Here is a 13,192-nt window from a genome sequence, read left to right as displayed (position 1 = left end):
TGGTTACATGCATGTGTCTCTGAGGGTGAGCAGCAACCCGGGGGCCTGTCTGCACCAGGACAGGGTCCCCAGGACCTGCTGCATGGCAACATTTGACCTACTTCTAAGGCTCTGGGTCTGGCCCAGGCCGCGTTCTCGACTCCTCCGGGAAGTGTGGGACTACGTCCCAGCCCAGAGGCTGTGGGCCAGGAGAGGCGGGCTGGGGCGGGCCAGGGCAGCCTGCAGAGCCTGCGGCCTGGGGTACAAGGGCACGTGGGTGCCTGACCCTCATTCCCTGCCTCTGGCTCTGGGGCCCACGGGATAACCAGGCCTCCCCGCTCTCCCCCTCCCTCCACGTGTCACCATACTCTAAACTCCTCAAAGTGGCTCTGATGGGACAAGGGACATTCCTGAACACTACCAGGGATGTCTGCCAAGCACCCACCACCGTTGTTGGCCAAGAGTTTATTCTGTCTCTTGCCCCACCCTTGTCCACACGGGGCAACAGGCAGGGCCATTCTGGAAAGCCACCAGCCCTGTCCTGGGTTCTGGGTCTTTTTTTTTTTTTTTTTGGTACCAGGAATTGAACACAGAGGTGCTGCACTGAGTCACATCATTCCAATCCTTTTCGGAAAAAAAAAAAAAAACTATTTAGAGACAGGGTCTTTCTAAGTTGCTTAGGGCCTTCTAAGTTGTTAAGGCTTGCTTTGAATTTGCAATCCTCCTGCCTCAGACTCTCCAGCTGCTGGGATTACAGGTGTGCATGTCTAGGGTTTTGTTTGGGGTTACAGTCCTAGAGTTCAAAGTTCTAGGTCCTGGATCTGGAGACCTGGATCTAGGGTCTAGGTTTAGAATCCTGGGTCCAGACTGGGCCCAGTAGTATCAGCCTGTGATCCCAATGACTTTGGAGGCTGAGGCAGGTGGAGTGTAAATTTGACCCCAATCTGGGCAATTAAAGGAGACTCTGTCTCAAAATTGAAAAAAAAAATAACTGGGGTTGTAGCTCAGTGGTAGAGTGCCACTAGACTCAATCCCCAGCACTGCAAGAAAAAAAAGAAAAAAGAAAAAAAAGAAATCCTGGGCCCTGGGGTGTCTGGGCTCTGGGGTCTAGACTATGGATTCAGAGTGCTCAGAGTCTAGTCCTGGTCTCTGGATTTTGGGTTCCAAATGTAGGGTTCAGATTGTGAGGTCTGAGTCTGGGGACAGTGTTGGGGCTTCCAGATTCCAGGTTTGGGGTTCAGAAACTAAAGAGCAGTTCCCATCCCTTCTACGCCCCCTGCTGGCCGGCCATTATGGTCAAGTTTCTGCTTATGTTAGTGTGTGTGGGGGGGGTCACCCTTACTCCTTTCAGGCTGTTAAGGAGTCTCAGCGGTGGATGGGAGAGTGGCATAAGGAAGAAACGTGAATTGGGGTGGGCAGGAGGAGATGGCTGGAGGTCTTGGGGGCAACTGCTGTCTGCATTCCTGTCAGTTGTTTGGCAGATTCCATTTCCCCTCACCCTACTGCAAAGGTAGGTTTGGGAAAGGTTTTTTTTTTTTTTTTTTTTTTTTTTTTTTTAAAGAGAGAGAGAGAGAGAATTTTTTAATATTTATTTTTTAGTTCTCGGCGGACACAACATCTTTGTCTGTATGTGGTGCTGAGGATCGAACCCGGGCCGCACGCATGCCAGGTGAGCGCGCTACCGCTTGAGCCACATCCCCAGCCCCAAGGGAAAGGGGTTTTTATCACTCTCTGAGAGGTGGGTAAACTGGGAAACTTGGGACATTTGTTCAGCCAACCTTGATTAAATGCCTACTGTGTACTGGATTCTGGGGATATACAGCTGTGTGTGCAAGAGGGAAGACTTCTGCTGTGACAGTTACCATTCATGGGAGGGAGGACACATCTGGGAGATAGGAGAACAAAAACGAGCTGATTTTAGGGGGTGCATGGATACGGAGTCAGGAGAGAGACAGGGCAGAGGCAGCAGGCAGGCTCCTCAGAGGAGTAGACATCTCCATGAGACCAGAGAGTGACAAGGAGCAGAGGCCAGAGTCCCAGGCATTTGTATGGGGACGGGAGAGGGGAGCAGCCTGTGCAAAGTCCCTGGGGGTGGATGAGGGTGGGCTGGGAAGAACCTGGAAGGCAGCCCATGTGGCTAGGGCTCTCCTGCCTCAACACATGGGGCCCTCAGAAATCAGGGCCCATATCTTTCACTGTGTTCCCCTTGCCTGGGGACAGAGGGAGGTAAGTTGGCTGCCCCCAGAGAGGGATATGCATCTGACTGGGTCACAGCTCAGACATCAGAGTTTGGGGAGCTCTCTAAGCCCCTTGGGCTTTGCCAGAATCTTGCTTGCTAAGCTGATATTCCTAGAAGCTCAGTCTGGGACCTGGAAGAGAGGGGTCAGGGCCAGGCCCTGCCTGCCCACCTGCCCATTCATAATCTTGCTGCTGGCTTCTGATAACCAATCTTGCTGGAAGCAGAGGGGTCAGACCCTGGGAGGGCGTTAGCAGCCCCTGCTAGGAGCCAGGCATCTGCTATTGATTTGAGTGTGATCCCCTGGGGACGCCTGGGGCACTGTTGCTCCAGGAGCTCACAGGAGAGTCCAAGAGTCACTCAGACAGAGGCCTGGCCCAGCCTCCCTCTGAGCCCTGGTGAGGAAATGGGATGGTTCTGTACACTCTGTCCCCATTGCAGGGGACCAAGACACACTTTCCCTCCTACCACCCTCCTCTGGGTGGCACTACAAGGCTCTGGCTGGATAGCCTGTCCACCTGGTCTACAGACCTGGAAGCTGGGCCAGGATGCTCATGTCAATCACCCCTGGCTGAGTCAGTATTGGGTGGTTTCCAAGGGATGACAGTTGTGTGAGGATGAAAGAAATGTGCGGGGGGGGGGGGGGAGGGGGGAGGGTGTCTGGGTGATCCTGTGCATATGTCTTCTCTCCTGGACCTTGGTTTTGCCCTGATGAATGAAAGGGAATTGGGTAGTGTTTTTTTTTTTTTTTTTTTTTTTTTTGATTTCCTGTGAGTGGCTGGGGCCACTGTGGGATGTCCAGACTCAACTCTCCTGAGAGTGAGCAGGCACAGGCCATGGGGTCCAGGGGTCCGTCTCTGTAGCCCCCCTAAGGCTGTCTTCTCCTTTTGTGGTATTTCTGGATGTCTCTGCAGACCCTCTTCCCCCACCTCTTCTTTCTCAATAGTGTTGCCAAACATCTGGAAGAAAAGTGAAAAACTTGCCCCCCCAACCCCGGATGTTGTCAGATTTCCAGATGTGGGGTGTTCTGCCCTCCAGATGAAGGCAGGAATGTGCTCCAGCCGGGGGTGGGGGAGAGAGGGACCCAGTCCTGGACTGTTGATCCTTCCTAGTAAGGCCGAGTGACAGGATGACTGGCACCCAGGCCCTGCAGGAAGATGGTGGGGTATCCCAGGTAGAGGCCCTGATGTGTCCCCCTCTCAGGCTTGAGCTACTCCCCCCTCTCCACACTTGGGAAGTCTCTTGGGGCCTGGGGGTGGAGACACTGCCTCTGAAGTTTCTATCAAAGGCTCTAGGCACTTAAAAATAACCAGGAACACCCTCTTCCTACCCCCCAGGCACAGACACTGGGCAGGGTACAGAGCCCAATGTGTTTGCAAGATGTCCCCTCTCTCTGGAAAGGCCTTATGCCACCTCAGCCTCCCTACCTCCCCAAATGGTGGCCCAGAATAGGGTGTGTTCTGTCACCGCCATTTGCTGAGGGCTGAGCACCAAAGGTTAGTTCCAAGGACTGGGCACTCTAGGCTAAGCCTTGGGGGGTGGGAGCTCGGAGTGGGCATGGAAGGGTAGGAACTGAGATGAGTGTCTTGGGCTGGGACAAACCCTGCCCAACATCTTGGGGTCCTTCAGAGATACAGATTCTCTACCAAAATCCTGGGCAGAGGGAAATATAAAACTTCCTGGAAAGGGGGTGGTGGGGCTGAGTGTTGCAAGTGCCAAACAAAGGAGGGGCCAAGGGCTCCAGGCAGAGGGCATGGTGGGAACTATGATCAGGCAGGGAGCTGAGCCCTGAGGTATGTAGGCAAAGGTAGGAGACTGGGTCCTGCTCAGGGAGGGCAGTGAGAAGCCAGGGGTAAGACCTGGGAAACTGACTTCAGGGCCAGGCACAGGCACCTAGGAGGGAGACTGTTGAACTGGCCTGGGGAAATGGCCCTTGAGACAGCCATTCTGTTGGCACTGGGTCTGCCTGGAGACCCTTGCACTCATAACCAGGGCTGCAGCTGCCTGCCATGGCCAGACACACACAGGCACAAGTAAGCACCCCGACACAAACACAGAGGCAACACCCCCACACACTCACACAGGCCCACACAGACACACTTGCATACAGACACCCGGAAACAGACCCACCGAGACAGAACACAGATACACAGACCCCCGCCTCCTGCCAGACGTACACAGTGTGCAGAGATCCCACCACACAGAGACACCCAGGTGACTCACACAGATGTGCAGAGACCCCCTGCCACACACAGACACATTAACACACATCCTGGCCTCCCCTTCCCCTACACAGAGACAGACACACTGACACAGGGGATTCCCTGCCCAGATGGGAAGTGAACTCCAGAGGTGTCCTGAGATAACCCAGGCTTCCCGCCCCCAACAGTACTCAGCATGCACCATCCAACTTTCTACACCTGTTCAATTTATTGACCTGCTGAGGGGCAGCAGGGCCCTGGTGGTGTGCATAAGCCTGTGCTGAGCAGTGGCATCCGACTGCCCCCACTCACCCTCCCTCTCCCCAACAGGTGATTGGGAGGAATGAGAGCCCTCCCTTTCCCCCCACCCTTTCTGGGCCTGAACAATGCCCTCTCCAGGCCCCAAAATAGCCCCTGAGCTGAGCCAATGTCCTTTTATGGCCCTGTCCCTATTGTGCATGGCGGGGGAGGGGCTGGGGTCATGAGGTGTCCACCGCAGGATAAAGGCCTGGGCACGGGACGCTCACCTACCCTGCTCTCTGCATTCTTCTCTCACGTCCCTCTCTGTGCTTGCAGCTCCCATGGCCCCCAAAAAGCCAGAGCCCAAGAAGGATGATGCCAAGGCAGCCCCTAAAGCAGCTGCAGCTCCCGCACCTGCACCTGCACCCGAGCCTGAGCGCCCCAAGGAGGTTGAATTCGATGCCTCCAAGATCAAGGTGGGTGTGGGTACTGGGTGGAGGTAGGAGGGGCTGAGGAGATGAGTGGATCCCCCAGTGGATCTACTCCAGGGTCAGGCCAAGCTCCGGAAGTGAGCACTGAGCGGAAGCTGGGAATGTCTATGCCGAGGTCGGACAAGCCCTGCCTGCTTCAGGTATTGGGAGGGTGACAGCATGTAGGACTTCCCTGGTGCTACTGAGAACCTGGGCACTCTAAGAATGGAGTCTGGCCTGGGGTTTGAAAGAAACACCTTTTCAGTGGTTCTGGAAGCTCACTCTCCTTTTCCTTGGGGAACCTTGGTGCCAACTAACTCTCTTCAGCCCTCAAATCCTAGAGCCAGACGGGGGGAGGGGGTCTGCCTTGTCTGGCTGGGGTGTCCCAAGTCCATGCCAAGCCCCCTAGGGTGGACGGAATGGAGAGCGATGGCTAGTGAGGACTCTGTCCAGGATCACCCCTATCAAGACTTCTTCTTCTTTTTTAAATCTTTGTTTTATTTATTTATTTTATGTGGTACTGAGGATGGAACCCAGTGCCTCACGCATGCGAGGCAAGTGCTCGACCACTAAGCTACAACCCCAGCCCCGCTATCAAGACTTCTGAGCCCAGAGCTGATGGAGCCCTCTTGGGCCTCAGCTTGAAGGTGGGGAAATCAAGGCACAGACTGAATAAGCGATGCAGGAAGCTGATTGTGGAGCTCAGATCAGTGGCCCCAGGAGCCCTTCCTGGCTGGGAAGTCTCTCCCAGAGTCTAAACTTGGAGGACGAACCATGACTCCCACCTGTGGCATCCGCATAGCAGCACGCGCGGCGTCCTGCCTGCTCTCCGTTCTTGGCTGGCCAGCAGCCACTGCTGCCCCAGCTGCCTCCTGAGGGGCCCTCCCCATTCCTGCAAGTTCAGCAAGATCTGCCCTCATCTGTACAGATCCTCCTCCTGGCCATGAGCCTGCCCAGAGACACCAACCTCTGTCCCTGCAGACACAGGCTCAAACCCAAAGTCTGCTATGCCTTAGGAGCTAAGCTCCTTTCCTACGCAGAGGTTTGGTTTCCTCGACTGTGAAACGGGATGATAAGCCCCCTTTTCAGGGGCTGCTGGGAGCTGTTTGGTGCACAGGCACCCCTCAGTTAGCTCCCTGTCCCCCTGCTACCTGCAGGGCCCAGGCTTACATCCTGAAAGCCCCCTGGTGAGGCTCTGAGCACCTGGGGACCCATGGTAAAATTGTCCAGGCTCACCAGGCTCTGAGAGGTGGTGATGATGAGGTCCCTCATGTGTCCCCCTTCTCCTCAACCCAGCTGGCCGGTGAAGGGCACAGCCTTTGCCAGGGAAACGAATTGTACCAGGTTTCTTGTGGAGAGAGCTCTCAGGGGGAGTGACAAATTGTTCTTCCCAACACTGAGTTGAGACAAAAACCAGGAGGGACAACCATGCAGGGTGGAAGGGACAGGGTGTCCCTTGACACTGGCATGCACTATGGAGGTTGGTGGGGCTCTGAGGGAGTGGCAGTGAGAGAGGTGCCAGTCACGTCCCCTTCCCCCAAGCTCCTTTCCCTGATGTGACCTTGACTTTGGGGAGAGTGACTGCAGTGATAAAAATAGATCTGGTATCAGGTGAGGAGGGGGACACTGGGTCCCAGGAGGCCTCCTGACCTCAGGGTGGCCTCAAAGTGGCTTCAGCAAATACTTCGGCAGCACAGCCCTGGCCGCAGGCTGTACTGAAGTAGGAGAGCCTCCTTGAGGCCCTCAGACAGGACATGTGACACAGGTATAGGTGGGGCCCTGTGAATGGCAGCACCCAGCCTTGAGGGACCCAGAGGACTCTGTAAAGAGTAGACACATTCAGACACACACATGTGAATTCCACGTTGACACACTGTGCCTCTGGCCTGCAGCCTCACTTTTACCACTTTGTTTCTCCAAACTTCCATGTCATTCATGTTGACCGTCTTGCCCACAGGGCCCCAGGCAAAGCCAGCCTGGTCAGACCTGTGGCTTTAGGCCCATTTGTCTAGAACCAGGGTACCAGGTAAGGCCCACAGTGGGCTGAGGCCTTGGGATGCTAGGAAGCCCCCCTCCTAGTTACCCTCTAACTTCGGCCCACCAGGCATCAGGATCTGGTACCCACAGACCCAAGGCCTTCATATGGGACAGGAAGGGAGGGGTTGGGAGGGAGGTGGATGTCAAGGTAGACAACAGGAGGTTTTGGGTGGTAGAGTCTAGGATGTTAGAATAGGGAAAAGCTAGAACAGAAAGGGCCTGGGGCCTGGGCTGGTCAGGAACTGAGTCTTTGGGGCCTCTTTTCAGATCGAGTTCACGCCGGAGCAGATTGAAGGTGAGCAGGCTCTGGAGCCCAGGGCTCCCTGGGGTGAGGGTCCCGCAGTGGTGTGGGGGAGTGGGGTGGGCTCCCCTTGGAGAGCCCACAGCTCACTGCCCTCTCCTGCAGAGTTCAAGGAAGCCTTCATGCTGTTTGACCGCACACCCAAGGGTGAGATGAAGATCACTTACGGGCAGTGTGGGGATGTCCTGCGGGCGCTGGGCCAGAACCCCACACAAGCCGAGGTGCTCCGTGTCCTGGGGAAGCCAAAACAAGAAGGTAGTGCACCCTGCCCAGGATCCCGCAATGCCAGTCCCAGGGGATTCTGAAGGGTGGGTTGCCACCAGTGGGTGGGGCTGCAGTGAACCTCCCGGCCCTGCCCTGTCATTCCTCCCATCATTCAGATGAGGACGTGGTGGCTGGATGTGGGGCTGTGTTGGCAATGGCGACAAGCAGGATGGTTTGCTGGACCATCTGGCCCCATGTGGATTGGCCAGTCCTGGTCACTGGGGACTGACCACCTAGGCTGCTTACTTCGTTCCCAGGAAGAATGAAACCCAGGCCTTCACAGGTCCAGAGAAGGCCTCTGATTGGCCCAGCTGTCGCCGACCCAACACAGATATCGGGGAGGGTGAGGTCCATAAGAAAATGACTTTAACAAAGGACAGAGCCCACTATGATGGTGCAGGGAAGCAGACTGTCCTGTGAACAGCAAAGGATGTACAAACTGCTTTTCTCAGTAGACTGTAAAGGGCCTTGTGGTGGTGACATGCTTTATAAATGGCAAACTAGTGTAGATGCTTTGGGAACTGTGTAAAGGTGATGGCTTCTCATTAAAAGGCACGGGAGAAGGATGTCCCCATCCCATCCCTCTAACCGGGGACTTGGGGTCATCTCTCTGCAGACCTTAATAACAAGATGATGGATTTTGAAACGTTCCTGCCCATGCTCCAGCACATCTCCAAGAATAAGGACACGGGCACATATGAGGACTTCGTGGAGGGGCTGCGGGTCTTCGACAAGGAGGGCAATGGCACTGTCATGGGTGCCGAGCTCCGCCACGTGCTGGCCACACTGGGTGAGGGCAGCTTCCCCACCTGGCTCCTTCTCCAGGGGCATCTTGAGTCTGGCGTCTGCTGGGTCCGCATTTCATCTGTGAAATGGAGATAGTCACACCGTCAAGGTCTCTCAGTGGCAGGTGACAGAAATGCCATTTAGACAGGGAATATGGAATGCATGTTGGTGCCGCTCACAGAACTGAAGGGAGATGGGAACAGCTCTGGGGGCAGGGCAGGGCTGGAGGTCAGCGGGGTCAACTTGGTGCTGGTGTTCAATGTTCTAAATGGCCAAGAAGGTCAAGGTCACATGTCTGCTTCCTGGATGGACTGCCCGGGGCATCCTCTGTGGCCTCTGTGGGTCCTGTGCATCTCCACTCACCCCCAAAATCAGGTGGCTGGATGGTGGGGCCCTCCCCTTCTCCTCAGACTGACTTTTTTTCTGCAGCAAACATTTATTGAGTGCTTGCTGTGTTCAGTCCTGTGCTGTTGTCTGGGATTGTGTGTGTGTGTGTGTGTGTGTGTGTGTGTGTGTGTGTGTGTAAGGGGAGGTGGAGGTACCAGGGGAGGCTGGGGAGCAGGGAAGCTGCGGTTGGTAGAGTCAGGAAAATGCCGGACTTGTTTGTGGAGCAGTAGGTGGTGTCTTGGTCCCCTTCACAATCATCCCCCAAGGTCCAGCTCTACCCCATGAGTCCTTCCATTAGCCTCAAGGTGTGTATGTGGGGGGGGGGAGACTGGTCTCCTCTCTTATACAGAGAGCCCCTGTCAGCCTAGTGGGGACAGAGAATAGTCTACATGGTCATTTATACACCAAGGTGCCTGGACTTGGAGAAGTCACCAGGGACCCACCCTAGGCCCTGCCCTTCTTGACTTGTCACTTGTGCTCAGACCTCAAAGGTGGGGGTGGTAGCCGTGTGGCCTTGTGAGCAATGCTGGCGGTGGGAATTCCAGAGAGGCAGACCCACCATCCAGGGGGATTCGGTGAGTCCCCTCCTCCCCCACCACACTTCCGGAAGATGCTAACTCAGCTTCCCGCCCTCCCAGGGGAGAGGCTGACAGAGGATGAGGTGGAGAAATTGATGGCTGGGCAAGAGGACTCCAATGGCTGCATCAACTATGAAGGTGGGCACAGCTGGGCAGCGGGTGCTCTGGGAGGGGGAGCCCAAGGACCCAGCTCCACCTGGCTGCCCAGGGCTGAGCTGTTAATCCCTTTCCCCTTTCCAGCATTTGTGAAGCATATCATGGCCAGCTGAGCCTCCCACAGGTGAGACCCCGGCTCCCTTCCACACCTCTGGCTGCCCCTCCCCACTCCAGCCACGTCAGTCCGCAGTTGGCAAGTGCCGCCTCCCTCCGTGGGCCCCTCCTCTGTAACCTGTGGCTGCCTTTGTTGTCAGGGAGCCCAGGGAGGGCGAGCTGGGGATGTCTCATCTCCTGTCCTGATGCTGACAGCAGTGGCCTGGAGCTGTGGGAAGGAGGGGAGTGGACCAAGGCTCCCACACAAGCCCTCTGCTTGGTTGCCATCTCTGCCTGGGGCTGTGCTCATTGTGACTGCATTCTGTCTCCATCCAGAGCCTTATAAATAAATGACTTCCTCCTTTCCTTCTTTCTTCTTTTCCTTTCTTTTCCCCTCCCGCTCCCCTTTCCTTCCTCCCTCTTTCCTTCCCTTCTCCTGCTTCTCCTTCCCTCCATCCCTCCTACCTCTTTCCTCTCGGTGGCCCTCTGATGGACTTGGGTCTATTCTAAGGGCCACCGACAGCAGGTTGGGACCAGGGTTGAACTAGAGGACTTCCAGTCTCCTTCCTTTGCTCTTGCCCTCCCACCTGCCTCTGGAGATGGCAGCCATGCTGTGGCCCCTAGCACAAGGCTGTCACTGGGAGCCTGACACTGGGAGTCTGAGAAAACAGGAATTTAAAAAAATTAGGCCCAGAGTTGCCCATGTTAAAAGGGGGCAAGCTGAGGCCCAGCGCAGGGAAGGGCCTGGCCTGAGACACTTTGGGAATGGGTGGCAGGGTAGGGGCTCACTTTGTCCCCGGGCTGCCTGAGGGTGGTGTGGGAAGTCTGTGTGTGTGTGAGTGTGTCAGGATTGAGTTTGTGTGAAGAATGTGTATACAGAGGGTGAGTGTGTCACAGGAGGCTCTCACTTCCTGCTTTTATCCTCTTAGCATTTATTGTGCACCTGCTGTGTGCCAGGCTCTTTCCCAGGCACTGGGAACACAGCAGTGTCAAATAGTGAGGGAAGCTGAAGAGGAACTTAGGGAAGGGGCTGGGGAGTGTGCGTCTGGCGGAGCCTGAGGGAGAAAGCTGGGAGGTGGTTGACATAATGAGGTCCTGGGGTCAGGGGTTATCTGAGAAGGTGATAGTTGGACAAAGACTTAAAGGACAGGAATTAAAAAGAGTCCTGTAAATCAACAACAACTAACAAAAACCCCAAACAACCTGATTAAAAACTGAGCAAAAGGCTGGAATGACATTCCTATAAAGAAGATTTGTAAATGGTCAATAAACACATGCAAAACTGCCCAGTGTCAGTAATCGTGAGGGCAAGGCGAATCAAAACTACAAGAGAGGCAGGGCTTGGAGGGGCACATCTGTAATTCCAGTTGTTCTCAAGGCTGAGGCAGGAGGATTGTTCAAAGCCAGCCTCAGCAACTTAGTGAGGCCCTAAGCAACTCAGCAAGAACCTGTCTCTAGATAAAATAATAAAAAAGGGCTGGGGAGATAGCTCAGTGGTAGAGCACCCCTGGGTTCAATCCCTGGTACCAATTCACCAACCAAGAAACAAACAAAAACTATTGGTGATGCCACTTCCCACCCATTAGGTTGGCGGCTATAAAAACAACAATAACAACAACAGTAGAAAATTTCAAATGTTGGTGAGGATGTGGAGAAACTGAAGCCCTTGTGCATTATTGGTAGGAATGCAAGATGGTGCAGCAACCATGGAAGAGCATGGTAGGATAAAAAATAGAGTGACCATATGACACAGTAATTCCACTTCTGAGTATATACCCCAAATAATTGAAAATAGGGTCTAGAATAGGTATTTGTACACTGATGTTCATAGTAGTGTAATTGACAATAGCCCAAAGATGGAAACAACCTAATGTCTATCAGTGGATGAATAGATAAGCAAAATGTAGTATATATGTGCAATGGAATAGTATTCAGCCTTAAAGAGGAAGAATTCTGACACATGCTACAGCATGGATGGGATTTGGGTTGTCCCAGAATTTTCTTTCTGGGGATGCTGACTGTGAGCTGAAGTCCTGAGCAGGGATCGTAGGGGTGCTCCAAGTCATCACTAGGCAAGAACCTTCAAGTTCACATCTATCCCAGATCCCAGGGCGCATGTGTCCTGCTCAGTCAAGGATGCCTGCCTGACTCCAAAGATCTCTCCATCTTGCAGACTCCCCTGTTCCTGGGAGCTATCAGCTTACTCACCTTGGCTTGGTAGTGGAAGGGAGCATCCTGGAGGACCCCCAGGACACTGTGCCTTCCCCACCCCTCTAGTCTTATGGAGATGAGGAGGGGACAGGATGGAGGTGACAGGTGGGGGCAGGACCAGGACGACTGGATCTGATGAGCCCTGGCTCACGCTGTTTGGTCCCACTTTTTGAGGCACAACTCTACTTAGAATGTGTCTCTATCCTGCCACGGCCACATTGCCCCTCTGGGGCCCTTTACATGTTCTCTGTGGCTGTACTGACCACGTGTCATTCCTAAACTTGGGTCATTGGCTGTGGGTATTTGAGCCAGGGTGGACAGGGAGGCAGCTCTTCCCAGGCAGGCTCACCTGGGTTGGCACTCAGCTGCACAGGTGAGCCTCCTCCTTGCTGGCATCCCCCATATGCCTGACCAGGGAGATTACGTGCATTTCTGTGTTCCTGGGTGTCTGCATGTGCCCGCCTGCAAGCATGCGTGTGTGTCCATGACTGTGAATGAGTTGTGTTCACACTTTGTGTGTGTGTGTGTGTGTGTGTGTCTGTGAGTGTATAAGTGCACTTGTGCCCATTTGTCTGTGCATCTGTACATGTGTGTTTGCCCGCTGTGTGTGCATGAGTGAGCGTGTCTGTGGGTCTGCGGGCTTGTCTAAGTGTGTCCATGCTGGGGGTCTCTGCTGAGTCAGCCCTGGTGCTGGGCGGGCGGCACTGCCAGCCAGGCTGTGGCCTCCCCACAGTTGCATAAACACAGGTCCCAGCTCCCCCCTCAAGCAGGGTGGTCCAGCCTGTGGCCCTGCTGCTGGTGGAACGCGATAGGAAGGGGTAAAGGGTTTGTCCTCCCAGCGTGGTCCCCTCCAGGCCTCAAGTGCCAGGTCATATGCCCCATGAGGCTGAGGTCTGATCTGAGGTCTCTGTCTCACTTTGCTCATCTGGCCTGGACCTAATCTCTGAGCTTGCTCTACGGTGGCAGGAATAGCTGCCTGCCTCTCCAATCCTTAGGAGGCTGAGGGCGATGGACTGAGGGCAGAGTTCTGTCTCAGAACCCCAGACAGAGCTCCACAGTCCCTCTGAAATTGCAGAACCTTAGAAGGTCCAGTGACATCGTGGGGAAAAAGATATTGCAGTAGATCCTCAGAACGGTTTTTAGGGCAGAGGTTTGGGGTCTGGAACTTAAACTCAAAAGACAAAAATCTTGTGGGAGCTGGGCCTGTGACAGATCCAGAACAAATCATTCCTCTGCTGCTCTGATGTCCTGTA

The 13,192-nt window shown here is 54.6% G+C and overlaps 1 protein-coding gene across 1 annotated transcript; it reads left to right on the top strand.

Annotated features, from left to right (window-relative positions):
* Positions 1 to 4,931: 4,931 nt before the first annotated feature.
* On the top strand, positions 4,932 to 10,094 carry Myl3 (myosin light chain 3). Its single transcript, XM_026389941.2, has 7 exons — positions 4,932 to 5,132; positions 7,431 to 7,458; positions 7,570 to 7,719; positions 8,345 to 8,518; positions 9,540 to 9,617; positions 9,720 to 9,759; positions 9,890 to 10,094. The coding sequence occupies exons 1-6, from the start codon at positions 4,998 to 5,000 to the stop codon at positions 9,746 to 9,748; spliced, it is 594 nt and encodes a 197-aa protein (XP_026245726.1). The 5' UTR covers positions 4,932 to 4,997; the 3' UTR covers positions 9,749 to 9,759; positions 9,890 to 10,094.
* The last annotated feature ends 3,098 nt before the right edge of the window (positions 10,095 to 13,192 follow it).

This window comes from Urocitellus parryii, chromosome 3, assembly GCF_045843805.1.
Source record: "Urocitellus parryii isolate mUroPar1 chromosome 3, mUroPar1.hap1, whole genome shotgun sequence".
NCBI classification, from domain to species: domain Eukaryota; kingdom Metazoa; phylum Chordata; class Mammalia; order Rodentia; family Sciuridae; genus Urocitellus; species Urocitellus parryii.
The sequence above is the reverse complement of the archived record's forward strand: the minus strand, read 5'-3'. Positions and strand labels throughout refer to the sequence as shown.

Bases quoted from the DNA above. Each gene is read 5' to 3' on its own strand.
- Myl3 (XM_026389941.2), top strand. From the start codon at position 4,998: ATGGCCCCCAAAAAGCCAGAGCCCAAGAAGGATGATGCCAAGGCAGCC. The intron at 7,459-7,569 runs GTGAGCAGGCTC...CCTCTCCTGCAG, and splicing joins CACGCCGGAGCAGATTGAAG to AGTTCAAGGAAGCCTTCATG. The intron at 9,618-9,719 runs GTGGGCACAGCT...TCCCCTTTCCAG, and splicing joins TGGCTGCATCAACTATGAAG to CATTTGTGAAGCATATCATG.